This window comes from Coptis chinensis, chromosome 8 (assembly GCF_015680905.1).
Source record: "Coptis chinensis isolate HL-2020 chromosome 8, ASM1568090v1, whole genome shotgun sequence".
NCBI lineage: Eukaryota > Viridiplantae > Streptophyta > Magnoliopsida > Ranunculales > Ranunculaceae > Coptis > Coptis chinensis.
Genome location: NC_141463.1, coordinates 89,531,925 through 89,559,210, shown reverse-complemented (window position 1 = coordinate 89,559,210; position 27,286 = coordinate 89,531,925). Strand labels below are relative to the sequence as shown.

Below are 27,286 nucleotides of genomic sequence, written 5' to 3'. Positions count from 1 at the left end.
GCTAGTGCATACCGATTGGGTGGTTCAATTATGTTTGAACGATTGACTATCATGACTTGATGAAGGCCTTGATGGTTTTCGTCACAATTCATGTCTTTTTGAGAATGTAAGTCTATCTCAGACGTACTCACAGGAGTAGTATTAACTAATATGAAATTCAAAATAGAGGCACCAATGAGGTTTTAATCACAATAAAATTACAATATAAAAAGTTTATAGGAGTAATATTAGACTTACTGGCTACTTTGCAAGGGAGATTATCCAAGTTAGGGGCCGAAGGTAAAACTATGTACCGATTCTGGAGAATCATATCGTGGGGCCAGTCTTCGCAGGTAGAATGTAATGTTGACAATTGATTGCCAAATTGCATCTCATTTGGACACAGTGATATCAGCACGGGATCATGTGTGGAACCTCCTTGAAACGTAGTTTGTAACTGACGAAGGAATAGAAGTTCCAACTGGAGAAGTTAGTTGCAATCGCAAAGCTTGTTCCCTTTCTCTATGCGAATGTTGAGCTAGTTCATAATGATTTGGTCGTTCAATAACGGAAGAACGATTAACGGTGACGACCTCAAATGGTTGTGGATGTTCTGTTGTTGGGCATAATGTTGGAGTTACAATCTTATCTGCTCTTTGACGTTGTATTTGCAATTGGGGTGTTTTACTCTGACAAATTTGGTCGGAAATAGAACCATGACGAATCTGTAGTAGCAGTAGCTTTAAAACCAGTATGATTTTATTTCACATGAGTTGAAGTTATACAAAGTAAAACTAAGTTTTGATAGCGGGTTGACCTCAACTTATGCTGTTGTTTGCGTTCGAATGTTCACTTGCACTATTTCTGGATTCACTGGAGCTGGTGTTTCACAATCCATGTTTAACTTACGGAGTAAATTTGAATCAGTTTGTGTGCTTGTTTAAATCAGCATACTGAAAACAAATATAAGGTTATATTAGATATACATTGGAAGTTAGACTATATGTTGAGACGAAAACAATCAGAATTAAATAATGCATGGACATTGAATCGGAGAATCTTACCACCGCCCGACCGTCCTTGTTACCTTATACCTGAAACTAAATAAAGTCGTTATCTTGAAACTTTAAAACCAATCAAGGGAAAACATCATTTACTAAATCCGTCAAAGCCATTCTGTCTGAACTGAAAACTTTTTTAAAAAAGAAAAAAACTAACCTTGTATCTTCAATGGAAGACATCATCACCGAACAACACTGACGATCGTTGAGGCAATCCATTTTTCTTGGTTTCTCTATGAATTTTTGTGCAAGGGGAAATGACCTGTTATGCTGGAAGTTGAGGCGATGCGTAAGAAAATATTGTTTGGTAAAATAATGGATGTCATACCCGCTACGACAGAAGCATTTATAGGAGAGAATCTAGACGCAAAAGTAGACATGTGATTAAGGTAGGGACTATGATGGGGTATATATACAATTTGAATAGAAACACATAAAAAAAAAAAAAAAAAAAAACATACAATTAGTTTTTTCTAATAACTTTCATTCGTGGAACTATGCATTGTGTATAAAATGGATGAAATGTCGCTAAAAACATAATCATATGCATTGAAGAGCCATTGTTTGTTTTTATTTTAGGTGGCTTTATTGGGAGGAACATGGTGTCCGTGGAGTTCATACGGACGTGAGTTGTTTTATGCTTCACACTGTAAAATAATTTCTTTACACATTACCGACTGTTAGATGATATGACATTTGTTGTACAGTACATTTTATATATATATATATAACTAACTATATGATGATCTGACATTTGTTGCAGAGTACAAATCATGCTGTGTTTTGTTGTATAGATATCAAAGTCATCATTCAAAACACAAAACAACATCCATGATGAATATTGCTCAACATCACCAAAAGTTTTGAGACTAATATTCTTTAGAATCCAATACACCATGTCTGTCTCATGACAAATCAATTCAAAAAATTCCTCTAGAATAAATAACGTAAGATTTTTTCTCATCCAAATTATTTGGTAACCTTTTGAGATTCCACACCAAGAGCTTTAACGCGTCATTTTTCAATAGAATTTTCATGAGATTCTCAAGAACAAGGGTGGGTCAAGATTTTTCAATGTTGGAGAACCAGAAAATCGATAGAAGCCATCCCAACCTCTTTGCTATTGTGACATAATAACTACACAATTGTCTCATTAATATTATTATTAATGGTACCTGAATCTTCGATATATATTGTTGATTTAGAAGCACTGGGACATATACGGCCATCATCGATGGTTAAGTTCAGCGTACAAGTTTTCCAGATGCACGCAGACTGAGTACTGGGCAGTCCCTGGATTGGTCGAGGGCATCTAGTGCCAATTTAGTCAGGGTGGCTTAATCCTACTTCAGGGGTCTTGGGCAGTTGGGCTCTTGGCTAGTCTACTGATAATGAGTACTCTAGGAGTTTGACTAAATTTCCAGTTTGATGTACCAAAGATGTTTAAAGTGCCCTTGAATGATAAACAAATTTTGAGATAATTCTTACGTTTGGAACACGAAAATTGCAGTTGCTAACTTGCTATTTATTTTTACAATGCCACCCCACCCCACGAGGTGTGTTTGGTTGTTGCGACTTGCGAGAAGCGTTTCTTGTGAACACATTTTTTTGTGAAGAATCTAAGCTTAAATGACGACAAAGATTTTTCACTCAGAAGTGCCAGACCATAACAAATTGCGCTTGTGGAATCAAGTACTATTTTCATTAGATATACAAAGAGCATACAAAATGGATAGTGCTGTCCACGACATTGCACCAGTTACTCCGTTTTAACACTGTGCATTGGAATGAGTTCATCATTGACAAAGAGTGTCAAGATTCTTTAGGTCTTCATCCTTGGCATACCAATTAGGTATCAGCCTTGATGCATATGGATAAAGGTCCTTGCAAGACTTCTTGATGGTGTTTTCCGCCACTGCAGTTGCTATTGCAACATCTGCATATATAAAACCCGTTAGTTATTTATAAAGATTCTGTAACACAAATTCCAATCCTAACGTGGGAGTGAGACAGTGAGGCAATGCTATTTGCATTCCTTGTGAGAACTTCAGATTATAAACTCAAGTAACAAATATTGTGCAGCAAATGCTAACCTTTAAGAAACTGCCTGTCGTCAGAGAGCTGCGTAATCATGTAGATAACAGCTGCAGCCACTGAGGTGGGGTTCCTCCTGCAAAAATAAGAATTGAAAAGATTAGCTAACAGTTTGGTAAAATGGTAGAGATATAGTTTATATGACACCTTCAAAAGTGATAATGCCAAACCAACATGGTGCCAGTGTCTAACAACTTTAGAGTTTAGACTACAAGTCTGTATCCAAGCAAGATGCCGTGATTAAAGTATAAGAGACGCTAGGCTACCTTATATCAAGCTCTTTTGAGTTCTGGACTGCTTCTTGTGCAGCTTTCATAGCTTGGTGATTCATGCCTAGACGGGAACAGAAGCGCCTCTGCAGATCAAGGAGGTTGGGATTAGTTTAAAACTTTAAATACTTGTACATACAAATTCCAATTACATGAAAATAAACTGGTAATAAAGCAACAGAACTTAATCTCACCATAAAATCTCCAGCATCTGTCGCTCCGGTCTCCATTGATTCACCAATCTCTTTCAATTGTTTCTCAATGAAGAATGTGTTCCTGCCAATTTCCTTTATTGTGGCTCCATTGGCAATAGAGTGAATCTCTAGTTGACAGAAGTCACATATGTCAGGAAACTAAATCACATTGAAAGTAAGATAAATAGAGAAGAAATCCACATATTAAGGAAGCTTAGCCTGTACCCTTTAGGGTGCGAGCCTTATGTTCTTGCTTACAAGCAACAAACAGACAAGCAGCCAAAAATGCATCTCGATTTCTTCCCCTCGTAGACTTAAGGTCTGCTACTTTCTTATATATCTCATTCGCCAGATCCTGCACAAAGCCAATAACAATAATAGATGTAAATAAACACAGCATTATCATTCAACGAAAAATTGAACAACTACATGAACTACATTCAAGAAATCATCCCTAAACAAGTACAAACGTCGATGTGCAGATGCAGGGTATCAACTAATCAATCCCTGTACCTACCTAGCATCTGAGATACATCCCCCAAGTTCACCAAGGTGTATACAAAGACATGCAGTGAATTGAAGCCAACTAATCACCTAGAGAATTTAATCTACTTGATGAGTGCAAGGACTAGTTCAATCACATATCAAGTTCTACAACCTCACAAAAAGTTTCTTGTCAAGTTTCTTTTTTAAGTCAGGTAAACATATTCATCAAGTAGTGTTTCCTTTTACGTTAATTTTCTGATGAATACCGTCAAAAGAACATCAGGCATAATACACAAATCCATAGCAGATATAGTTGTCACAATATATACCTTGATAGTGGCAACAAGGTCCAACCTATCACACATTGCGGCGATGCTTTTAAAGGCTTGGATAAGTGAACTATCAGGATCCTTATTAGAACCAACATGGTTCCATCCAAGAGACTTAACACCAGAAGGTTTGGATATAAGAGTGACAAGACCACCACCATTCTCAGCAAGAAGAGGGTTTACAGGACCCCCAACGCGATTCGGATCACTATTATTAGTATCATTCTCAAACGTTCTCCATTCAGATGTTTCGTCTATGTAACGTGCTTCAAGAACTAGACCACACTCGCAACATATTGTGTCACCACTTGAGTGATCCAATACTACCACTGTGGTCTTCTTGCAATCTGAACAATAATCTTCCATTATGTTTTTTGTTGTTGTTAAATTTCCTGTTTATGTTTTTAAAATTTTTTGATTAGTTAATTTTACGTAAGTTGACTAATATGATCGCTGCACTTTTTTTTTTTTTTGGCTCTCGTTGTTGAGGCAAATTGTGATGAGAAGTGAAAAATTGACCCCCTAGCTTCTTTATTTATAGAGGTTGGTTGGGTTACCGACTTCAATTTGGACTCGTAAGACTTAAGTCGGCGGGTATTTACTGGGTAGCGTGCATCGGTCCACCACGTGATCAACAGAAGAAGGCCCATTTATTACTTTCAAGTGGGGTTTGAACCAAGACGAAGAAAAGTTGTTGATTGATGATTGGCCTCGTTAGACTTGTTCCTAGATTCATCAATCAATCCTAGATATTTTCCGAATTTGGGTTGATTATAAAGTCTAATAGCATTTTTAAGTGAGATCTACTATCTCTTTCCTATGTGGCACTCTAATACGAGAGAGTTAGTTTTTTCTCTCTCAGGCACTCTAATATGAAAGATAGTCTTTTCTAATAGTCTACAATCTCACATACATAGAACTTCTTAGGAGAGTTTGAGTGTATTTTTAATTATTATATTTGGAGAGTTTGAGTGTATTTTCATTCTTACATATTTGATCAAATAAAAAAAATTGCTAAAAAATAGGTGATTTGTAAAAGGTAATTTCCTATTATGAATCAAACACTTTTAGTGTTTCAATTCTTATATATTTGATCAAATAAAAAAAAAATATGTAATTTGTAGAATTCCTTATTACAAATCATACAATTTTAGTGTCTAAGATAAAACACCGACTTTCGAATATATTCTTAACACGGCCTCAAAACATAGTTAAAAACAATTATACAAAAAATAATATCACAAAATATATAATAGAAAATGAAAAAAAAAATAACGACAAAGCAATAATGACAAATATTTTTAAAAATTGCTAACAAATAGGTGATTTGTAAAAGGTAATTTTCTATTACGAATCAAACACTTTTAGTGTTCTAATTCTTATATATCTGATCAAATAAAAAAATTTGCTAAAAAATATGTAATTTGTATAAACTAATTCACTACTACAAATCATACAATTTTAGTATCTATGATAAAACACCGACTTATTTCAAATATATCATTAACACGGCCTCAAAACATAGTTAAAAACAATTATACAAAACATAACATCACAAAATATATAATTGGAAAAAAAAAAAAAAAATAATGACAAAATATTTTAAAATATATATAATACTTAATGAAACTAACGTAAAAAAACAATTAATGGGGAACCGAAAACTGGATGCAAATGTATCGAACTAACCTCAAATAATATTTAACGGAAAATCAGAAACTGGATACAAATGCAAACATTAAACTAATATTAAAGAGTAATTAATAGGAAATTGTAATATATATGGATACAACTGTATTAAACTAATCTCAAAGAATAATTAACGGAAAATCAAAACTTGGATGCAAATACATCAAACTAATATAAAAAAATAATTGTCGGTAAATTGAAAATTGGATGCAAATGCATTGAGCTAACCCTCAAAGATTAAATTAATAGGAAATCAGAAACTGGATGCAACTGTATTGAATTAACATCAAAGAAAAATTAATTATTAATTGGAAACATGATGCAAATGTGTGGAACTAATATTAAAAATAATTAATCGAAATCGAAACGGATGGAACCGCATTAACTAATCTCAAAAATAAACTTGATGCAAATGCATTGAAGTAACCTCAAGAAATAATTAATGGAAAATAGAAAACTGGATGCAAATTCATTGAACTAATCTCAAACAATAATTAATGAGAAATCGAAACTAGATGCAAATGTAACTTTATCAAATAATAAACGAGAAATCGAACCTGGATGCAAATGCATTAAACTAATCTCACGGAATAATTAATGAGAAATCGAAAACCCGATGCAAATGCATTGAACCCGACCTCAAAGAACAATTAACATGGAATTGGAAATTGGATGCAAATGTATTGAACTAATCGAAAAAGAATAATTAACGAGAAATCGAACCTGGATGCAACCGCATTGAACCGATCTCAAAAATAAATAACGGAATTGGAAATTGGATGCAAACAGATTGAACTAACCTCAAAATATAAATAACGGAAATCGAAACTGGATGCAAATGCATTGAACTAACCTCAAAACATAGTTGGGTTATATGTTGTGGGAATGTCTCGATAAGTATAGTTTTGCATTTAAAATGATGTTTACCTTATCTCTTTCCGTATGATTGGGAACTCTTTGTTATTCAAGTAGCTACAATATATATGAACTTCACCTTATTAGGCAATCTCACAAAACTTCAATCAAACTTCTATTATTAAATAACAAAATGAAGTTGAAGGGTTTTATTAAAGGTACATGAGTTATTTTTTTTAATGAAGAATGAGGTTTTCACGTTATAAGAAATTTGGTTGAGTGATCAATATAATATTAATATATAATAGTTTTGCATATTTGCAAATATTTTTCAAAATAATTAATATAACAACACCCGTTCGTAGATAGTCTTTGAAGATTCTACATAGTAAGTCATGCATAATTTAAATAATAATTAATGGGAAATCGAGAACTGGATAATCTTCAATGATCCCACATAGTAAATCAAACATAATTTACTTTTTATGTCATGTTTGCAAGGACACTACAGATGGATCAGTAGAAGTTGGTATTATACACCACATTGGATAATTAAAAGAAAATCGGAAATTGGATTCAAATGCATAACTGAGCTCAAAGAGTAATTAACGGGAAATTTGAAACTTTATGCAAATGCAATCAACTAAACTAAAAAAGTAATTAACTAGAAATTGAAAAATGGGTGCAATTGCATTAAACTAACGTTAGATAATAACTAAAGGGAAATTAGAAATTGTATCCAAATTCTTGAAAAATATTTAACGGAAAATCGAAAACGGTATGCAAATACATCAAACAAACCTCAGATAATAATTAATGGGCCTAGAAATCGGAAACTGGATGCAAATGCATTGAACTAAACTAAAAAAATAATTAACATAAAATAAAAAACCGAATGCAACTGCATTAAACTAACCTCATAGAATAATTAACAGAAAACCAAAAACTAGATGCAACTGCATTAAACTAAAATAAGATATTAACTAACGGGAAATCAAAAATTGGATGCAAATGCATTGAAATATCCTCAAAAAATAGTTAACTGGAAATCGAAAGTCGAATGTAATCAGATCATGACCGACCTCAAAGCATAAATGTCCGCTTTTTAGCCTTCTCACACGCAGTAATTACGAGTAATTAGGAACCCAAAATGAAAGTGAGTTTAAAAAAACAGACTCTTACATGTATGCAAACTGTATAGAAATTGTAAACTATCGAACTAACCTAGAAAATCAATTAATAGGAAATCAGAAACTGGATGCAGATATATTGAACTAACCTCAAAGAGTAATTAACGAGATATTAGAACCTAGATGCAAATGCAATAAACTAATCTCAAATACTAATTAACGAAACATCAAAAACTGGATGCAACTGTACTGAATTAACCTTAATGAATAAGTAACGGGATATCATAAAATGGATGCAATTGCACTAAACTAACCTTAAATAATAATTGATGGGAAATCGGAAACTTGATGCAACTGCATTGAACTAACCTCAAAGAATAATTAATGAGAATTTGGAAACTGGATGCAATGTACTACATTAAACTAACCTCAAAGAATAATTAATGAAAAATCATAAACTTGATGCAAATGCATTCAACTAATAACCCTAAAATATATTTGTATTATATGTAGGGAGAATAAATGTCTCGACAAATATAGTTTTGTATTTTAAGTAGTGTTTATCATACTTCTTTTATTGTGATTGGGAATGTCTTGCTATTCAAGTAGCTTCAATATTATCTTCACCAAATTGGACATTCTCAAAAAACTTCAATCAAACTTCTATTGTTAAAACTAACAATGAAAAGAAGTCGATGAGTTTTATCAAGGTTTGATGCTTCCTTTTTATAGAGAGTGGTACAAGAAATTTAATTGAGTAATTAATATAATTTTCATATCTCATAGCTATGCATAGTTGCTAATATTTTTTAGAATAATTTAATATAACGGCACCCATTCGTAAGACACGTTCATGTGATAAATCTTTTCAAGTGGGAGTAGTGTATTCTTTGAGGATATGGAAACAATCAATCTGTTTTAGTGATTTGTACACATTAGTACGTAAGCTGAGCGGTGATGATTTACCATAAATCTAATAAAACTATTATACAAGCTAGATCGAGTTTAAGATAATTTCATTTGAAAATTATGGATTAATATCCTAAACCACAAAGTGAAGAGGCTATCTCAATTTGATCCCTTAGTTTCCAAATACTTATACACCATAATCGCTGCTCGGCTATCTCAATTTGATCCCTTAGTTTCCAAGTACTTATGCACTATAATCGCTGCTCATTAACGTATTTCGGTTTATTTTCAATAAAAATATATTTTGATTCGAAAATTTGCTGCTAAATCACCATAAATCTAAAAAAACTATTATACAAGCTAGATCAAGTTTAAGATAATTTTATTTGAAAATTATGGATTAATATCCTAAACCATAAAGTGAAGATGCTATCTCAATTTGATCTCTTAGTTTCTAAGTACTTATGCACCATAATCACTGCTCATTAACATATTTCGATTTATTTTCAATAAAAATATATTTTGATTCGAAAATTTGTGTGAGACATTTTATAAAGCCTTTTCAGCACACAAAATATTTAATAGATCCCCTAGCTTCTTTATTTATAGAGGTTGGTTGGGTTACCGACTTCAATTTGGACTCGTAAGACTTAGGTCCAAAGTCGGCGGGTATTTGAACTGGGTAGCGTGCATCGGTCCACCACGTGATCAACAGAAGAAGGCCCATTTATTACTTTCGATTTTTGACAAAAGTCATCCCTGAACTTGCCCCGATAAGCAATTCCTAAACTTTTTTCTAAACGAAAAAAACCCTGAAATTCCTAATGCCAAACGCAACTATTAGTTTGCTTAACGCCGTTAGCAACATATGACGTATTTCGTTTTTAAATGAAGCCCATGAAGGGCAGAGCATAGGCACAATGCTGCATCGAAATCACTCAAATTACTTAAAAACAACAAACTAAACAAAGAACAATTATAAAATGAACTTAAAAACTAATAGTTGTGTTTGGCATTAGCAAATTCAGGGTTTTTTCACTAAAAAAAAATTTAAGGGTGTAACTGGTTATCGGGGACAAGTTCAGGGGTGACTTTTGTCAAAAATCCTTATAGCAATTATATATGACGTCATCTAAAAAATGAAATACGTTATATGTTGCTAACAGCGTCAAACAATCTAACAATTGCGTTTGGCATTAGCAACTTCAGGGTTTTTTTCACTTAGAAAAATATTTAGGGATGTAACTGGTTATCGGGGCAACTTCAGGGTGACTTTTGTCAAAAATCCTATTACTTTCAAGTGATTTTTCTAATGAATGTGAGACACTGAAAGATTGTTAATTAAGTTGTGGGTTCTGGTTGTTTGCTTCATAATTTCAGGTGGGGTTTGAACTTTGAACGAAGACTAAGAAAAGTTGTTGATTGATGATTGGCCTCATTAGACTTGTTCCTATATCATCAATCAATGATAGATATTTTCTGAATTTGGATTGATTATAAAGTCTAAAATGATCTCACTCATGGTGAATTGGTGATCTCCATTTGATTAAGGGTGCAAATAGGGGTGGAACATGGGTCGGGTTAGCCCAAGCCTGATGGACTAAAATCCGATTTTTGTTGGTCTTAGGCTAACATGTCAGATCCGTAGTCCGGACTTGGTTTTGTAAAATCAAAACCCGACTCGATTTTAGATTGGACTCGGGTTAGAATATCAAAAACGGAAAACCCAAATCCGTATACATATGTGTATGTATCTCTTTCAATCCTTCTATTCTTGTAGAAAATAAGATTTAGAATATCTATTTTAAAGAGAATAATGTAATCAACAAGGTTATTTTCTCTTTCAAATAATCAAATCTCTTTGATTTCATTTGAATATTTTAATTTCAATGTTTTTTACCTCTTAATTCAAAAAAAAACCCAAAAAGTTTGACCAACCTGACCCAACCCAAATTAGTTGGGCTAGGGCTTGGGTTCCAAATTAATTGGGCTAGGGCTTGGGTTGAAAATTTAAAAACAGACTAAGATTTGGTCCCGGACTCGGGTTGAAACATTTGAAACTCGGATTAGACTCGGGTTAGGCCTCACCCCACCCAAGGTTCCACCCCTAGGTGCAATCTTACAAGATCCTTCTCTTTGCTCGCCTATATAGGTGCAATCTTACAAGATCCTTCTCTTTGCTCGCGCTGCTAGTTAGTGCACCAACAGGCAAGTTCTTTTAGATTTATAGGAGAGCCAACCAGACAAAGTAATTCCACTAAAAAATCGTTTCATTGAGAAAAATTCAATAATGATAAAAGTATTCTCTTCGTTATAATTTAGCAAAAAAAGTCTGATATGGCTGCCGTTTAACAAGACATTATTCTCATTACTGTCTTTATCACTTGGTTGTTTATTTCAAGGACTACTGAGATTCTTGAGGTCTTCCTCCTTGGCATACCAACTAGGTATCAGCCTTGATACGTATGGATATAGGTCTTTGTACGAATTCCTGATTGTGCCTTCCGCTACTCCAGTTGCCAACGAGATATCTGCAGAGACAGGGAGATTTAAGCTATTTATCAAAGATTCTAAGACAAAAGATGTGTGCAAGTCAATGCTATGTACAATCCTGAGAAATGTGTATTTGTTATTAGATGTCTCTTCTCTTTAAATAGATTCTGCCTTCAGTATTTTTTGTAAAATAAGGTTAACCTTTGAGAAGCTTCCTTTCATCAGACAACTGAGATATAATGTAAATAATAGCTGCCGCCACTGATATAGGGCTCCTCCTGTAAACAAGAAAAGAAACAGATCAGCTTTACATTTGAGGCAAAACATTGGTTAAAAAACACACCAAGAACAGTTCAATAAAACGAGGCAAATAAGCAGATAAATGAAACCTACAAGGTGCAATAGATTTATTCCAGCCATCACATGTGAACCTAATATGCTGTGATTGGATGATTACTATTTGTCTCGAATTTCTACGAGAATGTAGACAAGTGTAGCTTAGCTCCGCCTACTTTTGTGATCCTGATTCTCTTATTAATATATTCTATTTACCAGTTATAAATAAAATAAAATAAGAAAAACCAGTGCTACCTTATATCAAGCTCCTCTGATTTCTGAACTGCTTCTTGAGCAGCTTTAACAGATTGATTTGCCATGCCAAGATGGGAACAGAAACGCCTCTGGAGATGAAGTGGGATTAGTTCTAAAGGCTGTCATTACAAACTTAAATTTCCATATTACAATAGAAAGCAAAGCATAAAAACAGGTATGATACGAACTAATAACTACAGAACAAACTGGAGAAAATTTCTTAATCTCACCAGAAAATCTCCAGCATGTATAGCTCCCATCTCGACTGATTGACCCATCTCAACCTCCAGTTGTTTCACAATATATTCTTTTGCTCGACCGACTTCTTTTTTTGTGGCTCCATTGGCAACAGAGCAGATCTCTACTTGACAGCCACACATTCAGGAAGCTCAGGGAATTGAGAAATAAAAATAGGTAAGCATCCATATTATAAGGAAGCTTAGTCTGTACCCTTAACAGTTCGAGGCTTGTCTTCTTGTCGACAAGCAATGTACAGGCAAGCAGCCAAAATTGCATCCTGATTTCTTCCCCTAATGGACTTCTGATCTTCTACTTTCTTATATATCTCATTGGCGCGATCCTTTAAGAAGAAAAATACAGACCTATTATTCAAGGACAAAACTCAAGCACTTGCTTGAAACACATGCAATGAACCATAATAATCACCACTAGAACTGATCTCTTCAACAAGTGCAAAGAACTGAAATTTATCAAATGCAGCTGCTAGTGAACAAAAAAATACACCAAAAGATGAAGAAATATAATTAACATAAAAGAAGAAATTTCATGCAAAGTAGAAATGCATCATAGAACAAATGCTGTCACAAGAAAATCTAGGAATGCATCACATAATGCGGTACCAAAGCAACCAACTACCAGTCCTATGATCCTCACTGTTGCAACAGTCCTTCTGCACAAGTCAGGCTTAACCATTTAGGTGTTTTTTTTTTGAACGAAAAATGAAGATAAAACAAGGGATACAAAGATTATAGGTTGAGTAACCTAACTCACAAGAAATGAATACCCCTATCACCTAAACTCATGTTCATGCAATCCCGTAGGCCCTTGCTTTCGAATGATCACATGGATGGACTCCTGCCAAAAGCCTGCCTTTGACATCTCTCCCATAATTCACTTTCCCTAAACTTCTTCCTCATCAATACTAGTAGTGTAAAGGTGCAGACACCAATGTTTGTAACGTGTAAGCACTTCTAAAACACTAAATGTAAATTATTCACTCTTCATGCTTCCTTAAGTCTTTAGAATAACTTTTAAAAAATTATCTCTTTAATGATGAAAAAACGAGACCTTGATGAACCAAATCATAATGCCTGCACCTTACATACATGACACATCTAGCACCTAAAACTTCAAAGCAGTTATTTTAAAGCTTATATCTTCCAACTTGTTATACTTTCAACAGCACTGTTAGTCTTATAGGTTCTCCCCACTTCTCCCATTCTCTAGAAAACCCTTGAACAATTTTACCAACATACAGTTTACTTTAAGTCCTCACCATTACCACACTACTTCCCCAACTAAATAGGCTCTACCTCCACATTACTCTCTTTTCCATACGCTACAACATTAAATCACACATAACAAACAATTGCATACCCACAAAAATCCAGTGTACCACAATATATCATCAATATCCATGATGTAAACTCTTGACTACGCATAAAATATTTAGTAATGCATTCCACTGTGAATCTGTAAGCAACCTCACTCAAGCAAAGTTCCTTCTACAGACTCAGCTTTAAACTGTTAAGTTTTTCGTTTATCTTTTTATGTGAAAATTGAAGATTATACAAAGAGAACAATAGATGAAGATAACCTAGCTCACAAGAAAGGAACGCGTCCATGCAATATTAAATTAAGAAGGATCTTACTTTTGAAGTCACTGTCCTTTAACTTCATCCTCACAAACACAGCTCTAAATGCAAAGACAACATTTTCCACAATACAAATTTTTATGCATTTTGACACCACTTCTTCATCTTATAGATTTGACAATTTAATTCCATTTCCTCCCGTTCCTTAAGAGTAACAAACCCCTTAACCATTTTGCCAATATATGACATAGTCCCTAATACTTCACAACATATATCATCAACATCCATACAAACAAATTAAACTCATAAACACAAATAGCCAATCATCATCACCGTTGAGATTTTACCTTAATGGTGGCAACAAGATTCAACCTGCAAAAACACAAAAACAAATCAAAACCCTAAAAATCAAATCTACACCACTAAAAAAAATTACAATACCAAATCACACCAAACCTATCAGACATAACAGCAATGGATTTAAAAGCCATAATCAAACTCCGATCAGGATTGGACCCACGATTCTGCCAACGACTAAGTGAAGAAGAAGACAAAAAATCACTAGAACCACCCCATTAGGTTTAGAAATCACAGTTGATAAACCACCATCAGTTAACAATGGATTACTTGGTCCACCCACACGATTTGGATCATTATCACCTGATTCATTTGCAAATGTTCTCCATTCTGATGTTTCATCTATTGAATGTGCTTCCAATACTAGTCCACATTCTGAACATACTGTGTCACCTGCTGAATGATCCATTACTACTTCCGTGTTTTTCTTGCAATCTGTACAATATGAATCCATTTTTTTTTTTAATTATTATTTTTGTTTTATTTTTATGTGATTTTTATTCTTTTTAAGTTTTTTTTTTTTGGGGGAGAGGGGGGGCGAAAGAAGGATGAAGAAAGGGAGGAAGGGGAGAATTTATAGAGAAGGATGGGTGGGTTTGTTGAGTTTGGGTAACCGACGATGACACGTGGAAGTAGTGACGTGGTTGTTTTTTGTTGTCCAAGCAAAGTTGTAAACTTGTAATGAGAGAAAAAGAGTTGCACGGATACTACTATGTTTGGTATGGAATTGGAGATTTTGCGAAAGTATACCTAGAAAACGGCTAATAAAATACCAATATTAGAGAAGAAAAAGAAAAACAAAGGTGATTTAATTGGGCACTCATCAAATTGGATTGGAGTATTGGACAACTCTAAAAAATATATATATTTATATATATATTACAAGTTTGTCATATTAAAAGCTTGTCATTAAAGCCCATGCCTAACAACCAATTCAACAGGTCTCGCCATAACGAAACTCTCTAGTTGTTTGAGTGTTCATTCAAACGGTCTCGCCATATTATCGTTTGAGTATACACTCAAACGATTTTGTCATAGTTTGTTTAATGGTTTGTCTTTCCAAACTATATGGTAAAAACGGGTCTTTCACGTGTCGTTTGAGACAAAATTCTTGGGTTTTTAGCTAGACAATATAGTGAGGTCATTTGAGCAGTCTCCAGGACAATATAGCGGAGTCATTTGGGGACTCTTGTGGGCAACATGGCTGGGTCGTTTGGACTTAAAAAATTCAATTTGTTTGTCACGAGTTCATTTTAAAAATCAACTTCCACTTAATCAAATCAAACTCGAAACGACATCATCAAGTTTGGGCAAACTCAAACTCAAATTTAATTAACCCAATCTTCCACCCAAACTCCAAAAACATCAAGTTTGAAGTCATCAAGTTTAATTAACCTAATCTTCTACCCAAACTCAAACTCATCAAGTTTGTATTGAAGTCATCATGTTTGTAATATTTGGGTTGAAATCATCCAAAAAAACACTTTGTATTGAGTTTGAAATCATCAAGTTTAATCAACCTAATCTTCCACCCAAACTTAAACTCAAAATTTGTATTAAAGTGGTTAGATTGGACAGCCAAACTCAAAATTCATTTGGATGCAAACTCAAAATTCTTGGATGCGAAACTCGAACTCGCGAGAGAGATGATACCGGTACAAGCGGTTACAAAACAAAACTTCCCATATGCGTTGAGGTGTGGGGGGATGTATTGGGCTGTTTCTGTTGGGCTTGGGTCGGAAACTGCTCAATGCAATTTCATAACTGCCCAATACAGGACCCATAAAAAGTTGTCGATAGATCAAAAGTTGTTGTTGGGGTTGGGGTTTAGCTGTTTAGGGCAGACATTTGTTTTTTTCGCTTCTTTATCGAAAGAGACCTTCTAACACCAGTCAATAAAATTAACTTCTTAATTCTTAAGTATTTTCTTGATATTTTAGCAAGATGTGACCAAAAATTTGGTTATTAGATTATTGACCAAAACAATTTTGACACCATTATTCCAGTAAGTAGCAAAGTTTCGTTACTTTCGTGGATTATGATTTGTAATTCAAGAGAAATTTTGATTTTTAGTTCTTACTCTAAAATTCTAAATTCTAAAATGCACAAGCTCATTAGGCTTGGATATGGGCTTTTGGGTTGGGTCACTTGAGCACGCGAAGAAAGTGTCATACAAAATTTTCTCCTAGAGCTTGGATTGTGTAAGACACTAGGACCAAATATTGAGCCTCCTGTGTTATTTTCATGCAAGTCCACCTACATTTAACATTTTGGTGCGCCATCAAAATGAACTGTTTTGTGGCAACACGCTGGACTGGAGGCTGGTCTACTAATTTGTGGTGCAGATGACCAAGTTCAACTAAAATAGCGGTTTCTGCATATGGTGCCAAATAAGTGCAGATTGAAAGATGCCCAGGTTTATATGGCTGCTCTTGCTCGTGAGCCAAACTGGATTACTCCACCACGAATAAGGCTACCGTGTACGTCACCCTCCTTCAAGTACCATTGATAGAGACGGTAAAGGCTTATGGCTTTTCAACGTGACCCCAAAGCATGCAAACACTCAATCTCGCATTTCATATGGCTTTAAGTAACAACTAACAACCACGTACACGCATGTACCATCCTTAATAAGAATTTATTATGTATTAATCAAATATCACAGCTTCAATCTTTAATAATATATAGAATTGTTAATCCAATTATTTCAATGAATTCCTTTCAAACCCAAGAGCCACAGCCACCTAGTTCATTGTCTATTGAGATTACTGAATCCTCCGTACAAAAGCTACTAAGAAAGTGGCAAAGAAGGGAGAGATGGCATCGTTGCTTCAATATAGATGACCAACAGAATGACCATCATAAAAGAGCACCATGGAGAATTCAGTTAGCCAATTTCCTTGAATCAACACCATTGCATGTTCTCGCTCTATTACTTCTCCTACTTGATCTTCTTTTCACTGTTCTAGACCTGTCTTCTTCATTACTATCTTGCTCTTCCAAGAAAAATGAGAAAGAGGGCATGTTATACCATTGGGGAGGGATCGCAATCTTAAGTGTCCTAACCACGAAAATGTTGGCTCTAGTTGTCGCATTAGGTAAAACATTTTTTAAACGCCCAGGTAGGGTAGTTGATGGCGTCGTAGTGAGTGGTGCGTTGGTGCTGGAGTCACTGTTGGAGACCAAAGGGGCAGGGCTAGTGGTGGTTGTCAGCTTGTGGCGCGTTGTTAGGATAATTGAAAGTGCTTTTGAGCTCAGTGATGAAGCTATTGAGGCACAAATTGAGGGTGTAGTTTGTCAATTTGAGGCGCTCCGTAATGAAAATCAACAACTTCAGGATATTATTGTTGAGAAGGATAAAATAATAGCTGAGCTTGAAGAAATTCTGCATCAAGCAGGGAAATATGTTAATATTGCATAGAACTATAGAAGGCTGGATTAAGATCGGCGTACGTCATTTTTGTTTGTAATAGAAATGGATTTGGACATAAATAATGCCGAGATAAAGTATTTACCAATTACCATATCATATTCTTAAGGGCATTTTCAATGGGGGGTGTAAACCGTATAGAGTGGAAATTTTACACTCCAAATATCAAAAAACTCTCTCCAATGGGGGTGCTTAAACCGTAGGTAATAGTGTATTGTAATAGAAATGAAATTCTCCTCCTCGCTATTAGTTAATAAAAAGGACGTGGACTTAAAATAATTTGTTTAACCGAGATAAAACACACGTTTGAAGCTTTATTTTTTAACCAATTACCATTATCATTTAAAATTCTTTTCATGGGATTAGGATCAAATCATACAATTAGAGGTGTAAAAATCCCAAAGAATTCCCCCCATACCCTAATTCGGATCAAATCATAAAGAATTCCCATACACTTTCATGTACAACTTTTAGGCAAAAACTACCTTTATCAGCTACGATATTCTGGAACTAAAGTAGACATAACAAGTTTGTGCTGCTAGGTTAGTAATTACGCATTTACGCTACCCGAGAATAGTAGGGACTCGAACCAATAAAATCAGTACTTGTTCCAATTCCCGGAGCTTTAGTTAAGCCTTTAATGATAGATCATAGAACTATATAACTGAAACAGTCAATTGTGTTGACGACATAGTGTACTGAACAAAAACAAGATCCCAATGTGACAATGTCTTGGTCTTGGCGATCAGTTATCTATGTTCTTTGGAACCAAGATGAGACTCGTAATCCAATAGGCTAAGACAAGCAACTTCTTTCAGGAAAAACGAAGATTTTATATACTGACCCACTTCCCTAGTTAGTGCAAAACACAATCCCATTGGCCTTTTTGACTGTTTGGTTTGACTACAAAAGTATAAAGTAACACCGAAAATATGGCAAATGATAAGGGCGCGACTACCACACATGACCTGTCACCACGGACAGTCAAAGTTTAAGAAGTTACTACTGATTGGTTGTCGTCTGTCCTGATTGGTTGTAGTTAGTGACGTCTCAATAAAAACAAAACTCACGAGAAAATAATCCCAAAAATCCAAAAGTGAACACTCAAACAAAAATTTCTCTCTAGTTCTTTTCTCACCACTTTTTTCTTCTTTAACTTCTGCAAATGGAAATAAAAAATAAATAAAAATAATAGAGAGAAAGAAACAAAACAGAAACTGCAATTGGAGAGTACAACATAAGTGATCTTTTTAGCAACTCAAAATTATTAAATTAATAAAATTTGATTGTGCTGAATTATAAATTTTAGAGACCTCTAAATTTTAATACAAAATCCGATCCTGCCTTGGTGTCAACTGGTGATTTTAATTTTAAGGGAACTCATATTTGTTAGTTTTGATTTTTGAGAGAAGGAGAAGAGAAAGAGAATAGGGTTGAGAGAGAAATATCTCGAGAGGGATTTCAGCTCATTTTCTCATGAGTTGTTATTTTATTCTTTTTAACACGTAATTCTATTTGCCCAATAAGAATTGATTTTGTAAGTTTTTTGTGTACTGGATCATGTGTTGTAGTCGCGCCCAAATGATAATAAGAGATTGATATCTCTTCATTTGGAGCGTACTCCACTCTAGGAACCATCGTAAGATTAGTGGTTTCTTATCCTGAGTTGAGACTTGGCAAAGTGAAATAGATAACGGCCCGTGGTAGAGACGATAGGGAGGGTCATGTTAATTTTCTTCATATGTTTTTATTTATGGTGTTTGGTTAAGGGTGTGTTTCGGTCGGATCGGATCGAAATATGGGTTTTTGGTTTCGAGTTTTTCAAAATATGATATGTTGTGCCAAATCTGATCTAATCCGATTTTTTTTTCAGAATTTTCAGGAATCGGATGAAAATCAGATAATTCGGATAAAAATTGAAAATTCAAATATCTTAATATTAAATCTATTTTATAACTTGTACAATAAATACTAATTTTAGGGTTTTTAGTTTGTTTATATTATATATTAATTAATACAAGTTAATCCACAATAAATGAGCAAAAAAAAGTGGGGTTATATTAAAACAATTCTAATTACATTAGAATTTTAGATATATATGTAATTTCAAATAATAATTTGGCAAAATCGGATCAGATAAACATCGACGGATTTGGATTGGAAAAAATCGAAAAATTGGAATTTCATAAATCATCCAAAACCGATCCGAATTTAAATCCAATTTTCGAAAATCATACAAGTAATATTGATGCCAAATATGAAAAAAAATCGGATCGAAATTCAGAAAAAATCAGGAAAAAGTGGCACCACTGTGTTTGGTGTTAGGTGACTTGGATTTGGTATATGATCGGTGATTGTGACGTGGTATAAAGTTCCATTTTGTATTATAATTTTGGTTTTGTGGATTAGTTAGGACTTCAAAGTTCCAGCAATGGAAGATATAATCTTAATGGCCACAAACTTCATGAGTTAACTTTGACAGTTGATTGAATGGTGCAAGAAAAATATTTTGGAGTGAGTTTTGAATTTTGGAAATTGACTTTTAAAGTATGTTTTAATGTTTTATCTAGAAAACAAAATATAAAGAAGTTGAAAATAGCTTTCAACCACAAGACAAGGGAAGAAGATGAGAAAATAAATAAATTTATTTTTTTTTTGGTTTAAAAGTCACTGTTAGTGTGTCTTTGGAAGATTATAACATTGCGCACAATACTTGTTGAAGAGATCGATCTCCTTTATAGGGACTCCGAAAATATTAGTATGAAATAAGTATGTAAACTGTGCTATACATTGGTTTTTTCATTCTTCAAACATGTTCATTGAGATCGATATGTAGTCTTTGTTGGATTCTAATTTTAATTCAAAAAGTAGTATAAAAACGTTAAGTGGCTAATTGTATAATTTCATTAACATTAGGGAAGCTATTCTAATTGTTTTAAAAATAGGAATTAATTATATAATTTCAGTGACCTAAAGGAGGCTCTTTTAAATTATTAATATAAGGGGAGTTTGTTTTAATTTTAGTGAGGGAGGTGTTGTATAAATATGGAACTTAAAATATGCATATTCGAATCGAGTGTGAGGGTGTTGGTGCGGGAAACCCGGCTATAGCTGTAGAGATATGTGGTTATATGATTCGTGTCTTTTGTAATAATGCATCTGTTGCGCCTGCACAAAATCTACCAGTTTGAAACTTTCAACCGATAAGTCAAGTTCAATTTAACACTGTTTTCCAACGGATTAGAGTAAGAATTAGCTGATCAAACTATTTGATTAGTATCAATTTTTTTTTTCCCAAATATTTTCATATTATTTTAACTAAATGGGGAGTGGACACACCCATACAGTCGAAAAAGAGATCTTTACAGATGATATCTGGAGGCCTGCCATGCCAACTCATGTGACGAGCTAAAGAAATGCCATACTATGCCAGTGTGTCAGCTGTTGCATTTCCTTCTCTGTATATGTAGATGATGGATATGTTTTCGAATAAGGAGAAAAGTTGACGTATATCCTCAATAATCCCAGCTGCCTCCTATGGACTATTCTTGTCTTCTCCCTTAATGCAATTGATCAAAGCCTGTGAGTCACTTTGGATATGTATGTGGGTGATGCCATAGGAGATTGCTAGGTATAGACCTAGTCTCATGGCCAAAGCTTCGGCCAGGAAAGATGTTCCGATAGGGACATAATCCATTGATGCAGCAACAAAACCCCCGTCATAATTCCTTAATACATATCCCAAACCCGCAGGGCCTGGATTTCCGTGACTTGCACCATCAATGTTTAGAGTAATGTATGGAGCTGAATGAGACTTCCAGCAGAGATGGAGGAGTTGTTTCGGTCTCTTGGGTTTAAAGAGTAGTGTCTGGGCATCCTTTGTGCATCTCTAAAAACAAGACTAGCTCTAATTATGCCTTGAGGGGTCACCCTTTTTTGTTCAAAAAGCATTTCATTTATGCTCTTCCAGATGTTCCAACAGATGATTGCAAAGAGTTCCATAATAAAGGGTATATAGCTCTGTTGATTTCTCAATAATTCTCGAGTCTTTGATATCTATCTCTACGGTGTGTCATTGAAAGGTGAGTTAGCAATTTGGGAGATTGGGCTGATTTTTCATATTGTATGAGTAAAAGAGCATTCTTTAAACAGGTGTTGTAAGGTATTTGGGTGGTTTTTACAGAAAATGCAGTCTGAGTTAAAATTTAAACCTATATTGAATAGGTTAGAGGATGAGTTTAGAGCATCAAGAGAGTCGGTTGATAACTTGATACTAATAAGTGGATTCGAAGATTGAGCAGCAAGCTTAATTGTCATTATTAGTATGAGATCAAGTTCAATAGAGGGCTATATGGGATGCTAAAGGTAAATATAGTACTCCAACCACAAAAATGTCATTCCAATAGGGTTGCTAAAAGGGTCTTAAATTTGAAAAAAGTAAAAAATCCAGTCAAACTTAAGACCTTCGCTAGCACCATGTATTAAATTTTCTCTGACGGCAGAAACTGTACCGTACGTTCAAAAAAAATTTAAAAAATAATGGACGGACGGCATAAACTATGCCGTTCGTATCATTTATCACTTCAAAACAAAAAATACAATTAGATTGGTTTTTGATTTTGGAGAGCCAAATTTAACTGGACAAACTAAAAAACCTATATAACATTTTTAGCAGCACAATTTAGCACCTCTCGATTAGAATTATTCTTAGCAATATACACTGGTGCATGAATTCTGCTTCATATGCACCATGCTCTATTAATAGACCGGTAAGGCAGTAACAAAAACAAAATAAAGAAGTAACCAACACATGAAACAGATATTTAAAGACCCACGTGCACACCTCATAGTAACATGAAATGTTTTTATGCTGCTTGGGATAAAGAACATGGGTGGGTGGTGCAATTTATAACTTTTTCCTAGTATAATGAATAGTAGGTTTGAAAAAACTGAGACAAACAGACAAATCCCTGCCATTTTCCATGTATCATTAACGTGATTTATGGAATTTATCACTTATCACGTATCATCTTTTTTTTTTCCAATATAAATATTGGTTCATTCCATAGTCCATACTCCATACACACATTCCATAGCTTGTGTTGAAATGGAGGTGGTATTAACTTTTTGCTACTTTGCTCCTCACTCTTCAGTATTCCTGCTTTTGCTGCTGAACTTCCATTAGATGGTAACATTCACATTCACCTCTGCACATTGTTTTATTTCAACTTTCTAGCTAGAATGTTTAGTTTGATACTTGTTCTGAGTAGTGAGTGTTTCAATGACTTGGGTGTTTTCTGTTTCTTCTCTTTGGTGCATTTTGGTATCCTAATATGTTTTCAAGTTGGGCTTTATCTTGTTTTCTCCTCACTCTTGTGTGCATTTAGCTCTTTTTTAGTGTTTGGATCTGTTTATAAAGTTCGGTATACTTAAAAGAACACATTTTTAGTGAGTGTTTCAAGGACTTGGGTGTTTTCTGTTTCTTCTCTTTGGTGCATTTTGGTATCCTAATCTGTTTTCAAGTGTTGGGCTTTATCTTGTTTTCCACTCACTCTTGTGTGCATTTAGCTATTTTGTAGTGTTTGGATCTGTTTATAAAGCTTAAAAGAACACATTTTTAAGGATGCATTGAATCAATGAATGTTCTAATCTGTTTTGAAAAGTTTGTGTTTTGCTTTTGTTAGTAGTGAATAGTGATACTGATGACAAACCCTTCTCTTCCTATTTGATTTATGCATTTAGGTGTTCTTTTAGTTGCTTCACTTTCAATTGTTTTGAGTGATATCGTAGTTGTCTCTCATTGTTCCTCATTTTGCATGTATCTTTTCAGGATTTCTCCCAAATGGTAACTTTGAACTAGGGCCTAAGCCATCTGACCTCAAGAAAACAGTTATTGTGGGAAAGAACTCGTTACCAAATTGGGAGATCAATGGCCTTGTTGAGTACATCCATGGAGGACCACAACCCGGGGGAATGTTTTTCGCCGTGGCACATGGTGTCCATGCTGTAAGGCTTGGGAATGAGGCCTCAGTTTCCCAAACCATATCAGTGAAACCAGGCTCCCTTTACTCCCTCACATTTGGTGCTTCAAGAACTTGTGCTCAGGATGAAGTGTTGAGAGTTTCTGTTCCTCCCCAATACGGAGATCTACCTCTTCAAACTCTCTATAGCACCAATGGTGGTGACCTTTATGCTTTTGGATTCAGGGCTACGTCTAAGTTCGCCAAGGTGACATTCCACAACCCAGGTGTTCAAGAGGATCCTGCTTGTGGTCCTCTCATTGATGTGGTTGCCATAAAAGAACTCTTCCCTCCCAGGCCAACAAGAGGTATAAATTTTACATTAAGTTGTTTACTTGTGAATTATTGATTGATCTCTGATCTAAAACTCCTAGTATTTCATCTGGGATCCTGAATATTAGCACGTCTGGATCCTAAATGATCATAAATTGGTTCCACATTGAAAACAACTATCTTTTAATGTTATGAACAACTTATATCTAGTTGACTGGTCTAGGTTCACCAAAGATTTGGATTATTCAGACTAAGTACACACTAAATGCCCAAATGGTAAACTATATACTAGCTGTTAGTGTTATATAGGGCCAAATATGGATTTGGAAAGGGATGTCCAAACTTGAGTTTTATTATGGAGGAAATAGGAATGATTGGGGGTGCTGGCCAAGGATGCTTATGTTCGGCAAAGATATGTTAAACTGTTAAATCCGTGGTTGGATCATTTAAGATGGTTTATGGACCATGTGACACATTAGGGTTAAACAAATGTAAATCCTGTCATTTTTAAAATTGTTAAATCCGTGGTTGGATCATTTAAGATGGTTTATGGACCATGTGATCTCTAATGAGAGAATAGGTTCTCAATGCTTCCCAAGATCTATACTCCCTGCTTTAAAGACTTCTGTGGTAGAGAATGTATACTACTGACTAGGGATGTCCAAACGGGTACCCGACCCGGCCCGAACCCGGTTTTTCAGGTTTTGAACGGGTATCGGGTTACCCGGGCCCGGCCCTATTCTTTGCGGGTCGGGTTCGGGTTCGGGTATTTGTTGGATACATGTGACCAAACCCTACCCTAACCCTATATTTTGGGTACCCGTCGGGTTCGGGTTCGGGTTTCGGGTATGGTAAAACCCGAAATATATGAAATAAAAGAATATTAAATCTCTTCATCAGGAACGCCATTTTCAGTTATTAGATCTCAAGAAAAAACCTCTTTTTCATCTAATTAATCAAAAGCCATCTTAACTTTTATTGGATTTGATCTCGTTTAACTTTTAACATCGTAAAGCCACCCAACAAATCATGAAAGATTCAAAACACACATGATTGCATTTTTGAAAAGCAAAAAAAAAAGTAGAAAGCAAAGCAATTCCATTCCAGACAATAACTCAATAAGATTGATGGTTTTGGGAGTTTAAAACTTCTTGTGGTGGTGTGAATCGACTGTTGATTTGACAATAAGATTGATGGCTTTTGGGAGTTTAGTTTCTTGTGGTGGTGTGAATCCGACTATTGATTTGCTTTCAGCCTTGGTGACCACATTTAGAAAGAGATATTTGAGGAGGTGCTGCAAATTTTCTGAGTGAATGCAAACTTAGCAGCACCATCAAACCCACCAATCTCTTCATCATGAACGTGTGATTGGGTTGTCTTGTTCTTGGAGAGTTGTTGGAGGGAAGAGAGAGAAGAGTAGTAAGGGTACGGTCAAAGGTAATTTGTCTTGAAGACCAAAAGTAAATAGTAATGAGCAAAAGACTAAAAGTTTGTTGAAGATAAATAGATAATAAATGAAAATATAGTTGTTGGGAATTATGGTCTGGTTCGGGTTCGGGTTTTGGTCGGGCATTTTTACCCTATATAACTGGGTTTTGGGTTCGGGTTCGGTCTGGATATGGTTTCGGGCTTTTTAACCCTTTTAACGGGTTTAGGGCCAAATTATCGGGTCGGGTTCGGGTCGGTCCGGGTTTAGATAGTGTGACCAAACCCGACCCTATGTATTTCGGTCTGGGTTCGGGTTCGGGTTTTGTCGGGCTCGGGCAGGGTTCGGTTTGGGTTTTTTTTCGGGTTTTGGGCGGGTTTCGGGTTTTGGGCAGAATGGACATCCCTACTACTGACATTGTTTAGTAAAAATGATTGGAAAAAATTGCATCTCTGTTGAGCATTATCCATAGTTTGATGTAAACCATTCTTTTGTGTCTACAGCTTCAGTTTCTGAATTTGAGTCCTATATATCAAAACATATTGCTTATTTTTGGTTTCTACCGTTCAAGAATCACAAGGTTTTTACTAGTTCTGATTAATAATTTTATTGCAGTTAACTTTATTAAGAATGGTGGTTTCGAAGAGGGTCCCCATCTATTCAAAAATGCGACCCAGGGCGTGCTCCTCCCACCAAAACAGGAGGACGTCACATCTCCCTTACCTGGTTGGATCATTGAGTCTCTGAAAGCTGTAAAATATGTCGACTCTAAGCACTTTAATGTCCCATTTGGACTTGCTGCCGTTGAACTTCTTGCTGGGAGAGAGAGTGCAATAGCTCAAGTTGTTAGGACAGTTCCCAACAAACTCTACAAGCTCACGTTCTCTGTAGGAGATGCAAAGAATGGGTGTCATGGTTCCATGATGGTAGAAGCATTTGCTGGTAGAGACACCCTAAAAGTCCCATTCACATCACAGGGAAAGGGTACATTCAAGACAGTTAACTTGAAGTTCAAAGCAACTTCAAGCAGAACAAGGATTACATTCTACAGTACATTTTACCACACAAAAGTTGATGACTTCGGTGCGCTCTGTGGTCCAATCTTAGATCAGGTTGTCTTATCTGTTTCTAGAAAATAAGCTGTATGGTCAGTTTGTCACCTAGTATTTGAACTATATAGGGTTCTTGCAATGAGTGTTTGTAAATTCGGCTGTAGGCATGGCCGCTGAGTTAAATTTGTCTTTAGAGTCTGAACCATTCGAGAACTATTATGTCCTGTAGTTATAGTTACTTCAAGTGCTCTAATCATGTATGGAGAGCTTTAATTTCACCTTGTTCTTTCACTTATAGAAAGCTTAAATCATTCTACGACAGTTGAGAATTATTTCAATGTTTTGTATCCAATGCTAGTAATAATATTGGATTGTTTTCTTTTTTATTTCTGTGCCGTGTGTTTTGTGCAATCAGTGAGAATGGAACTGGATTTATCTGACACGGCTACAGTAACCCCCAAGGTCTGTGGATGTTCTAAACACCCAAGCTCCCTAGTTATCATCTGCCTTGCATTGCCTTGGTAAGTTGGAGCAGGGCCTGCAGGGGTGCTGTTAACCATGTCGTAATCATCCCAAGTTTGACATTCAAGTCCAATATGCGTGGAGCTAGCTTGCTGCCATTACGATAGGTGGTTTAGAGATCAGTCAGTGCTTTTCTATGCAGTGGGTAGTAATCTGTGAAAAAGATACAGTTACGTTGACGACGAGATGAAAGAGTTATTGAATCCATCCCCTTGGTACAATGTAACTAGTGATCATCTGCCTTGCCTTAATGCCTTAATCAAGTAAGCGGAGCGAATGATGTTGGCAGAAG

General features: G+C 35.2%; 4 protein-coding genes across 4 annotated transcripts; 2 read left to right on the top strand and 2 right to left on the bottom strand.

Annotated features, from left to right (window-relative positions):
- Positions 1-2,728: 2,728 nt before the first annotated feature.
- Positions 2,729-4,870, bottom strand: LOC147484133 (transcription initiation factor IIB-like). Its single transcript, XM_086577878.1, has 6 exons — positions 4,413-4,870; positions 3,823-3,952; positions 3,598-3,725; positions 3,401-3,489; positions 3,134-3,210; positions 2,729-2,976 (listed from the first exon to the last, which is right to left on the bottom strand). The coding sequence occupies exons 1-6, from the start codon at positions 4,776-4,778 to the stop codon at positions 2,837-2,839; spliced, it is 930 nt and encodes a 309-aa protein (XP_086434004.1). The 5' UTR covers positions 4,779-4,870; the 3' UTR covers positions 2,729-2,836.
- Positions 4,871-11,247: 6,377 nt separating this feature from the next.
- Positions 11,248-14,820, bottom strand: LOC147484132 (transcription initiation factor IIB-like). Its single transcript, XM_086576538.1, is given in 8 exon segments — positions 11,248-11,526; positions 11,690-11,766; positions 12,080-12,168; positions 12,310-12,440; positions 12,530-12,659; positions 14,262-14,286; positions 14,371-14,486; positions 14,489-14,820. Coding segments are annotated over 8 exon segments (939 nt in total). The 5' UTR covers positions 14,726-14,820; the 3' UTR covers positions 11,248-11,392.
- Positions 14,821-16,968: 2,148 nt separating this feature from the next.
- Positions 16,969-17,803, top strand: LOC147484131 (voltage-gated hydrogen channel-like protein). Its single transcript, XM_086580019.1, has one exon. It carries the CDS (start codon positions 16,982-16,984, stop codon positions 17,690-17,692), a length of 711 nt encoding a protein of 236 aa, XP_086436145.1. The 5' UTR covers positions 16,969-16,981; the 3' UTR covers positions 17,693-17,803.
- Positions 17,804-22,590: 4,787 nt separating this feature from the next.
- On the top strand, positions 22,591-26,856 carry LOC147484130 (protein TEEBE-like). The gene is made up of 3 exons (XM_086577143.1): positions 22,591-22,889; positions 23,532-24,029; positions 26,036-26,856. The coding sequence occupies exons 2-3, from the start codon at positions 23,675-23,677 to the stop codon at positions 26,557-26,559; spliced, it is 879 nt and encodes a 292-aa protein (XP_086433269.1). The 5' UTR covers positions 22,591-22,889; positions 23,532-23,674; the 3' UTR covers positions 26,560-26,856.
- Positions 26,857-27,286: the final 430 nt, after the last annotated feature.

What these genes read in the sequence shown, in the direction of transcription:
- LOC147484133 (XM_086577878.1), bottom strand. Translation starts at nt 4,778, where the DNA reads ATGGAAGATTATTGTTCAGATTGCAAGAAGACCACAGTGGTAGTATTG. An exon ending in TAAGGCTCGCACCCTAAAGG is followed by an intron (nt 3,726 to 3,822) that starts GTACAGGCTAAG and finishes TCTGTCAACTAG; the next exon opens with AGATTCACTCTATTGCCAAT. An exon ending in CAGATGCTGGAGATTTTATG is followed by an intron (nt 3,490 to 3,597) that starts GTGAGATTAAGT and finishes CTTGATCTGCAG; the next exon opens with AGGCGCTTCTGTTCCCGTCT.
- LOC147484131 (XM_086580019.1), top strand. Translation starts at nt 16,982, where the DNA reads ATGAATTCCTTTCAAACCCAAGAGCCACAGCCACCTAGTTCATTGTCT.
- LOC147484130 (XM_086577143.1), top strand. Translation starts at nt 23,675, where the DNA reads ATGTTTTTCGCCGTGGCACATGGTGTCCATGCTGTAAGGCTTGGGAAT. An exon ending in CCCTCCCAGGCCAACAAGAG is followed by an intron (nt 24,030 to 26,035) that starts GTATAAATTTTA and finishes ATTTTATTGCAG; the next exon opens with TTAACTTTATTAAGAATGGT.